The 15266-nt window shown below is 41.3% G+C and overlaps 1 protein-coding gene across 1 annotated transcript in view; it reads left to right on the forward strand.

Moving 5' to 3' along the window:
- Positions 1-45: 45 nt before the first annotated feature.
- LOC119725353 (L-gulonolactone oxidase-like) overlaps positions 46-15266 on the forward strand; it is a 30386-nt gene continuing 15165 nt past the window's right edge. The window contains 4 exon segments of the mRNA XM_038196750.1: positions 46-213; positions 5879-5985; positions 9814-9939; positions 11692-11789. Coding sequence (XP_038052678.1) covers positions 5893-5985; positions 9814-9939; positions 11692-11789 — 317 coding nt within the window. The 5' untranslated portion in view covers positions 46-213; positions 5879-5892.

Genomic DNA, 15266 nt, shown 5'->3' on the forward strand with positions numbered 1-15266 from the left:
GACAATTATTTATAGAGGGCGACAGATCAACGATGCCACAGCACGTAGACTAGACACATGCGTTATGTAGCTCACCTGCTCACGTGCCTTTCGTAACTAATAATTATTAAGTTGCAGCCGCATTATGAGTCTTTCGTAAAATTGATAAAGTTGCCGCCGCATTTTGAGGATCTGAATCGTTACGGCTACCAACATCACATCAGTGCTGTTCTTGTGAGTACAGTTTCGAAACTGCTTCCTCTTTTTAACATAGTTTGATCATGGTCCATGGAGGCATTGCCATTAGCAATGTCGAGCGCAATTTGAGTCCTCCGCGCAAGCTTAAACTTGCACGCGCAAGTTTAAACCTGCGCGCACGCAAGTTTAAACTTGCGCGTGCATTAATTTCCTTACTACAAATTGCGCACGCAAATTTAAACTTGCGCGCTACATAGATTTTTCCCATGCATGCAAAGCCGCCAAACTAATTTTTTCCTGGTAAACTCATGCAGATATGTAACATTATTTTTAAAAGCAGATTTTCTCCAATTAGGCCTAATTAACCTGTTTCGTCACACACACAAAAGACAATTTATTGTGTATTCTGACTGTTTGGAACAACAAAGAAATTGACTCAGAATAATTGTTCCAACAAATGCCAACATGATGTAGTACACAAATGTCTTTATTTACAACCCTGGTTAGGCAAACAATACGATTGATAAAATCTTGTTTTCTTGTTTTTAAGACGGGCCTTTAAAGGACTTTGTTTCGGAATATGTTTAACTTTTAAATTGGGGGCAGGGGTTCAAAATGAGCTTTATATTGTCAACAGAAATTTGCACCCTTATTGGGAGGGCGAATCAATATAGGCCCCCTAACTTTAAAAATCCGCCCCCAATTTTTGGAGGGCGAATCAAAGTATACTCCTAAGTTAAATTGTCATCAGAAATCCGCCACTAATCCGCGAATATACATCATTTGCTTTTGCTGTAATTTTCAGAAATGGATGGAATTGGGGGGTTGGAAATATATAGCAAATATAGTTACACTGACTTTTTTGAGGTTTTGGGTTCGAAAATGTTATAAAAACCAAGAAAAACGATCCTTTTCCTGCAGTCTGGTTCCCTGACTCCATATAAGAAGAAACGGAGCAGTTTACATACATTGGGGAATTGTAAGGTCAGGGAACCAGTCTAGCTGGCTCGTACCCGTTCATAGGTGTGTAATCGATTGCAAACAAGTGCGATGGTCAATTGGGGCTAGTATTTGAAAAAAAGCCAGTTGTTTCCAACGCTGATCGGCCGATCAGCGTTGGAAATTGATACAAAAATACCACTTTTCTTGAAAATGACAGTATACCAGGTGCCATGATTTTACAGGATGCTTTACACTGTCATTCACTAACAGTACAGCAAGGTATTTCAAAATGATTTGGTAGTTTTATTTTTTGATGTTTGCAAATGTTGTATTTTCCCTTTAAATGGGACAGTGAATTTAACCTCCAAGTTGTCCACAGAAATCCGCACCTTATTATTGAGAGGGTGAATCAAAGAGTGCTCTAAATTGGCAACAGAAACCGACCCTAATATTTAGAGGGCTAATCAAAGTAAGCTCTCAACGTTAAATTGAAATCCGTCCCTTTGTTGAGAGGGCGAATCAAAGGAATTAAGCTCTAAATTGTCAACATTTTAAATCCGCCCCTTGTGAAGAGCGCCGATTAAAATAAGCTTTAAATTGTCAACAGAATTTCTCCCCTTATAGTGGGAAGGTGAATCAAAGCATTGAGCTATGATCAAAGGAGGCTCTAATTTACTTGTCAACAGAAATCCGATGACTGAATCACTCTGGAAATATGCAACACTTCACAGGGTTTATGTTCAAATAAAATCTGGACAAATATCCAATAGTTTGGTGATTTGTCATCCTTTTTACAGAGTGTTTTGAATATTCAGAAAAAGGTGTAGGCCCCTACTCAAAACAATTTTTGTACTCATTTTTATAAGTAATCGCCACTCAATTCAGTCAACAAAAAACTAACAACCCATACAAGTCAGTTCATTGTCTCTTGGTTGGTTGATTGAACATTCATACAATTTCTTTTCCGCAGTACTTACAAAACTAGTCTTCGCAAAAAAAAAACGATTAAAAAAGCAACGTAATTTTAACCTAATAGTACTCAAACATATAATTCTAAAGACAAATTGCATCTATGACTTAGAGAAGTTTAAATACCCAATATGAGATTTATGTGTTTATTAGTCATACTAGTCATTATTTTTTTTTTTATCACAATACAGTTCTGTTTTTTTTAGAACGTCAATAACTATTTCACCTTGCAGTCGCACATTTGTGGATTTAACTTTTCATTAAGTAGGCCTCCACTCGATGAAGCTGTTTTTGAAACACAAATAGTTAATGTATTTAAGCTCAATTTTGTGGAACAGTTAATAATATGAAGGAAGGTGCTTTTCTCCCACTTATTTTCTGTTACTTTTGACATGCTTCTGAAAATATGTAGCAAAATCTCACTTGGGCCACTAGGCCGACTTTCATAAAAAAAAAACTCTGGCCAATGGTTTTTACTGACCATGTTGTTTTCCATAATCACTCATACATGTCATATGGGCATAGCCTAATGCTTCTTCTGGAAGCATGGATAAATTTCTGAATAATAACAATCAAGTTTTCAAGCCCCCGGGAACGGGGGTGCTGTGGATGCTGCAGCACCCCCAACTTTTTGGATTGGGGTGCTGGAATATGCTTCAGCACCCCCTACTCCCGGGCAAAAAATGTGTTCCAGCCAGCAGTGTTCAACGACGATGAAATTGCGCCGCTACGCTATACATTATGCTTGCTCTACAAATATCTCCTTCGTTTTGTTCGTTTCTAGTTTTGCCGCGGCTAAGCGCTTCGCTTCGAACGTCGTGCACAAACACTGTAAAATATCAAGAGGAGGGTATTTTCTAAAATCTTCAGGCACTGCAGATCGATATTTCTCTCAAGGTGTCCAAAATTATGACATGTCTATGAAGCTTTGACCCGAAAGCAATAACCTTGGCCATGACAATGGTAGCAAAGTTGATTTATGCTTGTCAGGATTTTTTTCATTTGATCTTTCAATAGGGCAAAATGGCAAATGTTCATACCTTTGCCCTGAAGGTTTTTCTTTTCATTTCAAAGTTTCATTGACGTTGCTAGCATTCTGTACTCAAGATTAACAAAGAGCAAGGTTCTCCGTGACACATCCACAACCTTAAAGGAGTGGGACGGGCTTTTATTGAAACTAGTCATGCCTTACGCCAATTCCAATGTAGTTTCGTTTTTAATAAAAATTATTCATGTTTTAGCCTACCTCTGCAAGTTTTTTTTCTCATAAAATCTTAGTAGACCGATAAATCCTTGGAGGATAAGTATGTTACATAAATATTGTTAAACTGACTTGTTTCATGTTTTGGGCTTGAAGATGCTGGAAAAACCAAGAAAGCCTATCATGTTCTTGTAGTCTGGTTTCCTGACCCCACTTAATATGAAACGAAGCAATTAATACACTTTGGGGAATTGTAAGGTCAGAGAATCTGTCTAGCAGGCTTGTACCCCTTCACAGGTGTGTGATCAATTGCAAAGAAAAGTCAGAAAACTAAATATGAAATTAAGAACAGTTTTTGAAAAAAGCCAGTTTTTCTCCAACGCTGGTCGGCCCGACCAGCATTGGAAAAATACAGTTTTTCTTGAAAATGTCAGCCCCCAGGAGCCACAATTTAAAGGATGTTTTAGACTGTCATTCCCTAACAATTTATTCCGTGATAATTTGACCATTTCGTGTTTTGATGTTTGCAAATGTTGTATTTTCCCTTTAAGTACTTATATTAAAAAAATAATCAATCAATTTGACCTCAGTGGCAGATAGTCTTAAGATTGTTACTGTTAGGGTGAAAGAGTTGGCTGGTTTATACAAATGTTTTCAAAAATGAAGGAAATCGACTGAATACTTTTCTGGATACAATTTTTTATGAAAATGGTTCATTGTTATGTCATGTTATATAACTCCCAAGCGTCCCAGGATCCAGAACCTTGAGTTACGTTAAGGTTACATTACTGATTTCTGGCTGACTTCACACTTCTGTAAAGTTGGCTTGGAGATTCTTCAGGGGTTTGGAACTCCTGTATGAAAACAATGCAGATTTAAACGGATTTCCACAATTCTAATTCTCTGTTCAATTCAGTTTGCAAATAACGACTTCTGCTGAAACGATTAAGGTGATTTAGGGCACTTTTGGTTGCTAGGCAACAAAAGTCTGTCGGGTACAGTCACCTTTAGTTGACTGGAACTCTTGAACCCCTAGGCTGATTTTGTTCAAACAGATGGTCCCTGTCAGTCAGCTCTCTGATTTCAACCGCAATTTCAACGGCGAAGCGCGCGACATCGCGTAGCTGCAATCGGCTCAGTGAGAACGTGTCTCGGACGCTGAATTCAGGCCTGCTGATGATTCAGGCCCAATTCAAAACATGATTCAGCAACTTTTGATTTGAAAAAGAGATCCTAGAATGTTGTTTTTTTTCTCGAAATGTACAGCTGAAGCTGAGCTAAAATTTCATCAGGTTAGTTGTGCAGATTTTGAGCAAATATTAAGTGGCTCAGCATGAAATGGGAGGAAAATTATCGCAAGGTAAAATCTGGACTTTTCCATTTCACGAGGCGAAGCTGAGTGAACTGGAAAAGTCCAGATTTTTTCCGAGCGATAATATTCCTCCCATTTCACAATTTAAAGCCACTCACAAAATTGATGGGAAGTGTATTTCTCTCTTCCAAAACCACCCCATCACGAAAATGTTTGAACCCCACTCTGTAGCGCTGGCTCTTTGGAACAATACGAGCTACATGTACATTGTAGCGCAACGCTGAACGCGCACACCAGCACGCCTTTGCACACAAATACCGCGTCTTGGAACAAGAATGATCCTAGCTGATGAATAGTATTTCCCATTTCCCATGGAGGGATAGCACTTTCTGAGACCCGGCGTGAATGGGAGTAATAACGAATGTCACGTGATGAGAGTTCCACCAATCAAATGACAAGGATATGTATGTCGGTTAAATATTATACAAATATTGAATGCTTCGAGTGGTGTAGTAAAACTAGCCTCCCGAGGTGATCCATGGACCATTCTTTCTCCTCGGGAAAATAGAAAGGTCCATGGATCACCGAGGGAGGCTATTTTACTTCACCACGAGATAAAGCATTCAATATTTGTTTTATAACACTTCACCCAAATAAACATTTATTTCAATACAAAATTGGTGGAAAATGTATTTCTCTCTTAAAAACTACCCCTTCACGTAATATTTGAACCCAAGTCTGTGGCGCGCTCTCTTTGGAATAATACGCGCTACGCACAACGCGCAACGGGCACACTAACATGCATTTGCACACAAATACCGCGCCGTGGAAATAGTACTTTGGTTGCTAATGGTATACAAATGGTATAGTACTTTGGTTGCTAAGGGTATAGTACTTTTGGCCGTGCACAGAAAGATAGCAAAATGAGAAAGTAACATGTGACTCGCTCTCGGCCAATCAAGACACAGAATCTGTGGGTGAGGTGTTATAAAAACAAAATAACGAATGTTTCACATTCATTCAATCGAAAGTACAAATTTCATTTGGTGACAGTTGGAATGTTCCATTCCACTCGGCTTCACCTCATGCAATGGAACAGTCCAACTGTCACCCCATGGCATTTAAATACCATTGCACTCATAAATATTCATGATTGGGTGTACTGCCTAGTACATACTATGTACATGTACATCGCCATCGGCAGACTTGGACATTTTAGGTAGACCTACATGTACATGTACTAGTTGTTGACAACTTCCGTGTCGTTTGTCTTGCAGGTTGAGAATCAACAATGGAGGGGAAAACCGTCAGCACCTGGGCGGGAACATTCTCATGTTCCCCGGGGCTCTATTTTGAGCCAGACTCATTGGACGCAATCAAGCAGGTAAGCTCAAGTTAAGATGGCAGATGGATTCCTCCTACTTCTGAAATCAGAAGGCTTCCTCCGTCTGCCTTCTGAGAGCCTTAAAATTCGGGGGTCAGCACTCTATGCCTTTTGGAAATGCCCTTTGATAGAGGGAATACCTTTGTCTGAAATTCCACTTTTTGAAACGCAAATCCACCCAAAAAGTTGAGCTTGTTGATCCATAACTCTGAAATATTTTCACGCAATTGACATTTGGATCATGGGACAAGTTTTTGGGTGGAAAATCGGAGTTTTTACTCACCAGCCTCGCGTCTCCGATCTGACGAGTGCAAGGTTATGTTCATATGTGTGTTTACGTCCGTTGCGCGTGCGCTGATCTTCGCGTGACCTCAGCAGGTCAACTCTACATTCGGCTCGACCATTTGGGATGGAGGGAGATTGTATGCTTTGCATCGCGAAACAGTACATCGTGATGCGCGGGCGGCGTCGGGACGGGCCAATCACGAGGCCACGTGCATGACGTGTTAAATTCTGCAGATAATTTGGAATCGCACTTACGATCCGGACATGAGGAGTGCCCGGAGCGTCAGTGCGATACCAAATTATCCACAGCATTTATCACGTGGCCTCATAATTGGCCCGTCTGACGCCGCCCGCGCATCATGAAGTACTTTCGCGATGCAAAGCATACAATCTCCCCTCCATCCCAAATGGTCGAGCCGAATGTAGAGTTGACCTGCTGAGGTCACGCGAAGATCAGCGCAAGCGCAACGGACGTAAACACACACATGAACATAACCTTGCATTCGTCAGATCGGAGACGCGAGGCTGGTGAGTAAAAACTCAGATTTTCCACCCAAAAACTTGTCCCATGATCTAAATGTCAATTGCGTGAAAATATTTCAGAGTTATGGATCAACGAGCTCAACTTTTTTGGTGGATTTGTGTTTCAAAAAGTGGAGTTTCAGACAAAGGTATTTCGTCTATCAAACATGTCAAGGGGCATTTCCAAAAGCCATAGAGTGCTGACCCCCCGAATTTTAAGGCTCTCAGAAGGCAGACGGAGGAAGCCTTTTGATTTTCTCCATTTTCTTGACGCTTTTGCCGATACATGCTGGGTTAGACTTTAGCGGTAGCTGCGATAGCCAAATGCTAGTCAAAACAGCGGCGGGCCGGTCAAACTATTCCTTAAGTAGCCCAGCCGGCGAGTCAAAAAATTATTGGGCTACGGCAAAGCTGAAATAGATCATTAAATTCAGAGAGCAAACCTGTATCAATTTGTGTCTATGTTTATTAACTGTTTAGGGTTAAATTTTTAGATCTGTTTATTAAAACCACTGACAGGATTGTCTCAGGATGTGAGTTTTACATGTAGGCACATTGTTGTTTATGAGACACTCTAAAGAAGAAAAACATTCGGGGTAGTAAAAATGCCCGCGGGCTAGTTCAGAGTCTGTTTCAGTAGCCCTACTGGCTGGTGAAAGTTCGACCCCTGATACTTTTTTTGTCCCAAAAAAGGATGTGACGTTTAAGCTACAGTCCATCATTTGCAGCTATCCAAAAAGTAACTGACGTAATTATTGTTGAAAAACATACTTGGTTGAAAGATAGTAAGGGGACTAAACTCCCTGTGAAATTATTCTTTCTGGCTAGCTGTCATTTTGAAGAAATCAATCAAAGAAGGCCTTCCAACGGTGCGTCTAAAGACGCACCGTTGGAAATTTCCGTAGTAGTTCGTTTTTATCCTCCTGGCTGTATAAAGCCAGAGGGGGATATTGCGATAGTGTATTCCTTCTGTGTGTATGTCTGTATGTCTGTCGGTCTGTATGTCTGTCTGTCTGTGCGTGGGTGTCTAAAAACACTTTAAAATTGTGCAGCAGCAGGATTCCAGTCAAACCAGTGAGTTTGGCGGTTTTGAGACATCATCTTACATTGAAAAAACCTTTTTAATTTGCCATGGCTACAGCGATGCATGTGCAGTCCAGAACCAGAGACTTTTTTTGGCCTAAACAATTAAATCTTTTTCATGTTACGGGCTCTCGACCAATGGCAATGGGTAAATATTTATGAATATATTTTAATGTAATAAATGTATTTCATTGCTATATTTGTACCATCCAAAGTGAACTTCTCAATCCAAGTCGTGGCGCTATCAATTTGTATCATTTAAAACCTACTGGTAGGAATTTATTATGTATTATAATATGTAATTTAATATAGTTTAATGCAATAAATTTATCTTATATTTATTTAATATATTTGTACCATCCAAATTGAACTTTTAAATCCAAGTCATTGCACTATCAATTTTTGTATGTCATTTAAAACCTACTCCAGGGTAGGTATTTAATTTAATATATTTTAATGTAAGAAATTTATATTATAATATTAATATATTCAAACTATCAAAAGTGAACTTTTAAATAACTTAGCCAGTGCACTATCAATTTTTGTATGTCATTTAAAACCTACTGGTAGGTATTTATAATATATTGTAATTAGTGTAATTATAGTGCTTGCGTGAATATTTGTATATTCTACTGTTTTCTTTTTTGACAATCTTTGCAACTTTTGAAAGAATTTTGACCCCAAATTGGCGCAGTTGAAAGTGACTTTTTAAATCTAACAGATGGTCATCAATAACTGGTGACACTATCAATTTACATTTCAATACTGACATTTAAAACTTGCCCGTAATTGAACACTCCAGGATATTACTTTTCATCCTGCCAGCTGGCAAAATGTGCCCAATTAGAAGCCAAATGCATGTTTTACAAATATCGTTCTCCCTCCCTCTCCCCCCCCCCCTTCCTGAAAACAAAGAAGGTAAACCTTTTTAAGCTGTTCACATAAGAACACACAATTCTGTTGGAAAAAAAACACAAAACTTTAAGACTAAAATACCGTAGGACTCGTTCAACAACAGCCATCTCTGTAGGAGAACTGCAACTGCGCATTTTACGCAATCAAGCACGCATTGCCCAGTGTTGAACATGTTCCAAACACGCCTGCTTGTTGCTCGAAATGGGTTCGAAATACGACGCAGCCGATGCGCGTTATGCAAATTGATGCTCAAAATGCCGGTGCATGCAGATGGTCTGTGCCGTAGGAAACGAACGAGAGAATTTGAACGAGACCCGTAAACAGATCATTGATGCAAGAGACACAGTATTTAGTCATCAAAAATCAAATAACAGAATTTAAAGTTGTATTCCCTGTACTATTTTTGAGTTTATTAGACATTTCCCCCCCCCCAAAAAAAAGAAGATACCTTAGGCAAAAAAAAAAAGTCTCCGGTTTCTGGTATGCGCGCGCGTCACCGTAGCCATGCGTGTCGGGAAAATAAAAAAGTGGGTTTTTTTTCAATAAAAGATGATGTCTCAAAACCGCCAACTCACTGGTTTGACTGGAATCCTGCTGCTGCACAATTTTAACGCGTTGCTGATGGGGTTATGATCGAGAATAAGCTAATAAGTGGCCTCTCTGGACTCCCATATATTTGCACTAAGTTTAGTCGGGCACCATTTGCAGCCATCAGCCGACATTTGAAGCAAAAAAAAACGGGTAAAAAAAAAAGCCGCATCGCCGCACCACTTTTTGGGCAAGCTCGATACCAGAAACCGGAGACTTTTTTTTTTTTAGCCTTTTCTAAATTGCAATTTTTCTAGCAAGACATGAGTTATTCACTTTTGAACGAGACATCGGCTCAAGTTTAATTACTGGTGAGAATAAAACATAGTTGAACCTTTATCGAAAGGAAAAAACATCAGACGTGTTGACGAGCATGGGGAACGAATCTTTGAAGCATGGATCATAGTGAACTAATACTTCTCTTTGCCGTCACAGATTTTAGAGTCTGCCCGCAAGGCCAGCATGCGGGTGAGAATGATCGGCTGTGGCCACTCGCCATCGGATATCGCCATGACCGACGGCTACATGATCAACATGAAGAACTTCAATCATGTCATTGAGGTAAATCTTTGTTTATAGATGTGCAACACTGGCAACTGAACCAGGGCGCCAGGCGGGCCAATTCTCCCCCCCCCCCACTTGTTCCACTGGGGGGCATGCCCTCCCCCCCCCCCCCACCCCCTTCACTCTCGGTGGTCCCTCCCTTTAAGTTTGCAGCGGCCAGCCGGCACTGGCGGTGCTTTGCCCCCCCCCCCTCCCCTTCCCTGTTCCCCCCCCCCCCCAACTTTCATAAGTCTTCCAACTTTCAAAGGTTAAGCAAGCCCCCCCCCCTCCCTTTACCTTTGCAAAGGCCAGCCGGCACTGGCGGTGCTTTCCCCCCTCCCCCCCCCCCCCCCCAACTTTCAAAGGTGTTTCATCTTCGTTGACATGCACTCAGTACAGTATTCCGTGTTCAACTCGGGCTTGCTGGATAAGTACTTGTAATAGGTCTCTCTCAAATGACGTCACTTCCTACAGATTGTCACTTGCATTGGTATTTTGGGCGTCGATTTTTCGTACTCGCATCAGCTGCACCGTAATTCAAAGAAATTTTGAGCAACATGCGTGCCTGTTAAAGGGAATATACATCATTTGCTTTTGCTGTAATTTTCAGAAATGGATGGAAATGGGGGGTTGGAAATATATACAAATATAGTTACACTGACTTTTTTGAGGTTTCGGGTTCGAAATTGCTATAAAAACCAAGAAAAACAATCATTTTCCTGTAGTCTGGTTCCCTGACTCCATATAAGAAGAAACAGAGCAGTTTACATACATTGGGGAATTGTAAGGTCAGGGAACCAATCTAGCTGGCTTGTACCCGTTCATACTGTAGGTGTGTAATCGACTGCAAACAAGTGCGATGGTCAATTGGGGCCAGTATTTGAAAAAAAGCCAGTTTTTTTCCAACGCTGGTCGGCCGACCAGCGTTGAAAATACCACTTTTCTTGAAAATGACAAGTATACCAGGTGCCATGATTTTACAGGATGCTTTACACTGTCATTCACTAACAGTCCAGCAAGGTACATGTATTTCAAAATGATTTGGTAGTTTTATTTTTTGATGTTTGCAAAATTAATGTTGTATTTTCCCTTTAAGAACATTTTGCACACTGCAAACGTGAACCTGATTTGTTTTCCTACGAAGATTGCTGTCTATGAGAAGGGTCTATAGCAGCGTTGTGCATCGGGTCCGGTTGACCAGGCCAAACTGACCCGAAACATTACAGATATAAACCGAATCCAAACCGAAACCGATCTGAACTCTTTTAAACCGACCCGACCTGACCCTACAAAAATTCAAGAAAATCGAACCGAACCGACCCAAAATGGAACGGACCTGAAAAAAAACCCTGAATATCTGGCTTGGGCAAATGTGTCCGCTTTTTGTGCCTGAACTTACTTGCGTCGCGTGAAAATCATCGTCTCTCAGTAACTGAATCATATTGTACAGTACTCCCAACATGACTGGTGGGCCATGTTATAGACTGTTCGTGATAAGACCGCAAACCAAAAATGGTCGTACAGGCACAGTGACTCTACATTAAATATTGCACAGTGTGAATTTCCCAACTGTTTCGAGGGGGGAAGGCGGGGTGTTCGGTTTATTTTGGCTTTTCCAAAAGGCTTAACCGATCCAACCCGAAAATCGCAAACGCAAAACCGAAACCGAACTGGCCTGACTGAAATGATGAACAAACAGTTTTGGGACAATTGTTAACAACAGTAGGCAATAGAATGCCCTAATGTATTATTTCACGTCTCTGTTTCCAGGTGGACAAAGAAAAATGTCAGATCACCGTGGAGGGAGGCTGCCTCCTAGACGACCTGAACACCAAAATGCTCCCCTTGCATGGCATGGCTCTCAGCAAGTAAGTCACATCCATAGAGCTATATATAATTACTAGAGCGCTAACTCCTCATTCTTGCACGCGGAGTCATTTTGAAGCCGCTCTGGGCGCAGACATTTTGAATTCATGTGCGTGTTTGTAGAACACAATCAAAATAGATGGATTAAATTTTAAAAGTGTACTCTACATGCAACGCGCAAGTAGAAGATACGCAAACAACTTAAGCGCGTCATGACGGTTAAAAAAAACATCATGGCGAAAAGCATCTGCAGCGGAGGGACGCGCACACGTTGCGCCGTTTGCGTAGAGCAAAATGAAACGCTCATTTGCTGATCTTGCGTTTCAGTTTTGGGCGTATCGGCTGCGACGACGCACTGGTATGGAATACAAATGCAGATATGTAAATAGCCGTATGAAAGCTGTACAAAATTTCGAGTTTTCCCATAGGTTTGTGCACAAACATGGATGCACCAAGCAGGCATTACTTTTTACATCGAGTTAGGGGCCATTCAGAATTTTCAATGTTTTAAAATTTCGATCTTTTTTCCAAATTGTTGGTTGGGTGGGTCAAGCTAAATAACTGAAAATCGAAATTCACTTTCCATGGAAAAAAGATTAAAAAAAACAAAGAAAGATATATCTTTTGACTTGCCTGAACTACGCGCAAGCATTCCGATATCGCGATGCGTGTTTCTTTTCCAACTAAGTCCCCTATATGTACTGTCAGTGGCGTAGCCAGGAATTTTTCAGTGGGGGGTGGGGGGGGGGGGGCGCTGGGGGGCTGGAACATTTCATGGGGGGGGGCGTCATGTAGATCAATGATATTTTTTTTAGAAACTCAAAATCTCAGTGGGGAGGCGAATGGGGGGGGGGCGGCGACAAGGTTTCATGGGGGGGGCTGTCGCCCCCACGCCCCCCCCCCCCCCCCACGCGGGAGATGAGACAAGACTCAGCAAAAAAATCATAGAGTGAAACATTGGACAAGCCAGACAGATACAAAAATATAAAAACGAACTAATAAATAAATACTCTTACAACCCAACAAACAAACAAACAAACAAAACAAACAACCAGACTCAATAACGGGAATGAATGACAAACGGGCTAAAAAGATTATTACAAACAAAACAAAACAAAACCGAGAAACAAAAGCAATCGCATTCCCCAGAGAGAAAAATGCAAACCATAAAAACAAACAACCTAGTTGACATACATAGGTCTACACTCACATTAAATACACACACTAAACAAACAACAAGAAAATACCCGGGAACAAAATGAAATAAGATCCCAATTTTACATTGACGATAAAATAAATATGACTGCAACAATTCCTCCCTCAGTTTTGAAAGAAAAGATTCACAACCTTCCATAGTTAAAACTTTTTCTAATTTTAACACGATGACTTCGGAGAACATGAATGAGGCAATTGAACAGTTCTCTTATCTTGTAATCCATGTGTCTATCAGTTCTAAGTTTTCAAGTGGTGACACGTTAAAGGCTGTGCGACGGAACTGCCCTGCAATTCATTCCTGAAATTATTGTTGCATTCCCTATTAGTTCATTAACTTTATATTAGAATCAACATTATTATCTATGATAACGAATTTGGCGGGAAACAGAGCTTTCACACAGTGACTTTACTGGTTTATTTAACTTCGTGGGGATTCCTCCACCGTCAGGCTTTTCCTTGGTTTCAACACCGGTGTCGGAGTCTCACAACACTAACTGGGGGAACCAAGTATGCCAAAGATTTTAGCTGAACCGAGTGGCACAGTACGAGCTTTCGCTTCGCAGAGACGGCCGGACTGAAGCGGGAGCGGACCGCTACAGTGACGGGGAAGCAACAGCTGGACGGGGCCAGCGAGTGTACCGGATCACACTATAGTTCGAGCCATGGTGTGCATAGTCAACCGGGGCCAGTGGCGTAGCCAGGAATTTTTCAGTGGGGGGCGCTGGGGGGGCTGGAACATTTCATGGGGGGGGGGGGGCGTCATGTAGATCAATGATAATTTTTTTAGAAACTCAAAATCTCAGTGGGGGGCGACTGGGGGGGGGGGCGACAAGGTTTCGGGGGGGGGGACTGTCCCGCCCCCGCCTCAGGTTACTTAAGTCCAAAACCAGATATTTGTACTAAAAACACTTTGCATTGGGACTGGCACCGTACTGCACACAAATTTGAGGTTCCACATGTACTTAGCATACAGCTGTAATGGGCTCCGTGCGCCAACAAAAGAGGGTGCCCTTTTACCTAGCAACGAGGTCCCATGGGCGAGACACATACATTGCGTTGGTTTACGCGCACGCACCGTTCCTTGTGTGTGACACACGTACACCGTTCCTTTTGTGTGATGCATGTACTCCAGGAGATTTGTAATATGTACACTGCACACGCAGTGGCCGCGCTTCGCAGCCATATTGCAGTCAGACAAGATGGCTTCGTTCTGTCACCCCCAACTGTACTTTCTTTGCCGGTGCTGCTGGAACAAACTTTTGCCAGGGGTGCTGGAATTTCTAAAGGACGGACAAAATTAATGCGCAAGCGGAGCGCAAAGTCCTTACGTCGTGGCTTAATTTTGAATATGGATGCTCTGTGGTGCAATCTGAGGCGATTCCTGGCCAGTTTTCATTTGACTTTTTCAGCAAAAGTTTTTGGAGATTAGAAAGACAATTTATTTCATTATTTTGTTTGAATGTGCTGTTGCTCTTAAAACATTTAACTGTACTGAAAAGTAGAGAACCCTGTATTTTTATCTCCATTCTTGGTTTCATTTAATTCTGGAAATAGAATTGTATCATTATGCATGACATCGCACGTAAATGTTATTGTTGCAAGGCTGCTTTCTTACATTTAGTAAATTCCTTCGGGTATGTTTTGTTTTATTTTCCGAGCCCTTACGGCGTGGGGCCACAGGGCCAGGGGCCTGCTTTAAAGCTGCAGTCCATCATTTGTAATTTTGTGCATTTTGTTCGTTTGAAGCAACAAAAGAGTTCAAAATCTAATGAAGGATACTGAGCAACTAACCTGATGAAGTTTCAGCTAAGCTTCAGCTGTACATTTCGAGAAAAACAGCATTCTAAGATCTCAATTTCAAATCAAAAGTTACTGAATCACGTTTTGAATTGTTTTGAATTGCAGCTATACGCGACGTCGCGCACTGATCCGACGAATTATAACAACGCGCGCGCGTGTGCGTCGTTCCAATACTTGTGCGCGCTGCGCTGAATAACAAAACGAACTACACGTACTAATTTAAATTTTCCTACAGTGCTTCTTAAGAATCACCGTTGGAAATGCCTTCTTTCGTTGATTACTTCAAAATGACAGCTTCCCAGAAAGAATAATTTCACAGGGAGTTTAGTTCCCTTACTATCTTTCAACCAAGTTTGTTTTTCAACAATAATTACACCAGTTACTTTTCGGATTGCTGCAAATGATGGACTCTAGCTTTAAGTCCCCGGAAAATGTTGGATTCTGGATGCACTGTGATGAAATAT

Source organism: Patiria miniata, unplaced genomic scaffold (genome assembly GCF_015706575.1).
Source record: "Patiria miniata isolate m_02_andy unplaced genomic scaffold, ASM1570657v1 HiC_scaffold_19, whole genome shotgun sequence".
NCBI lineage: Eukaryota > Metazoa > Echinodermata > Asteroidea > Valvatida > Asterinidae > Patiria > Patiria miniata.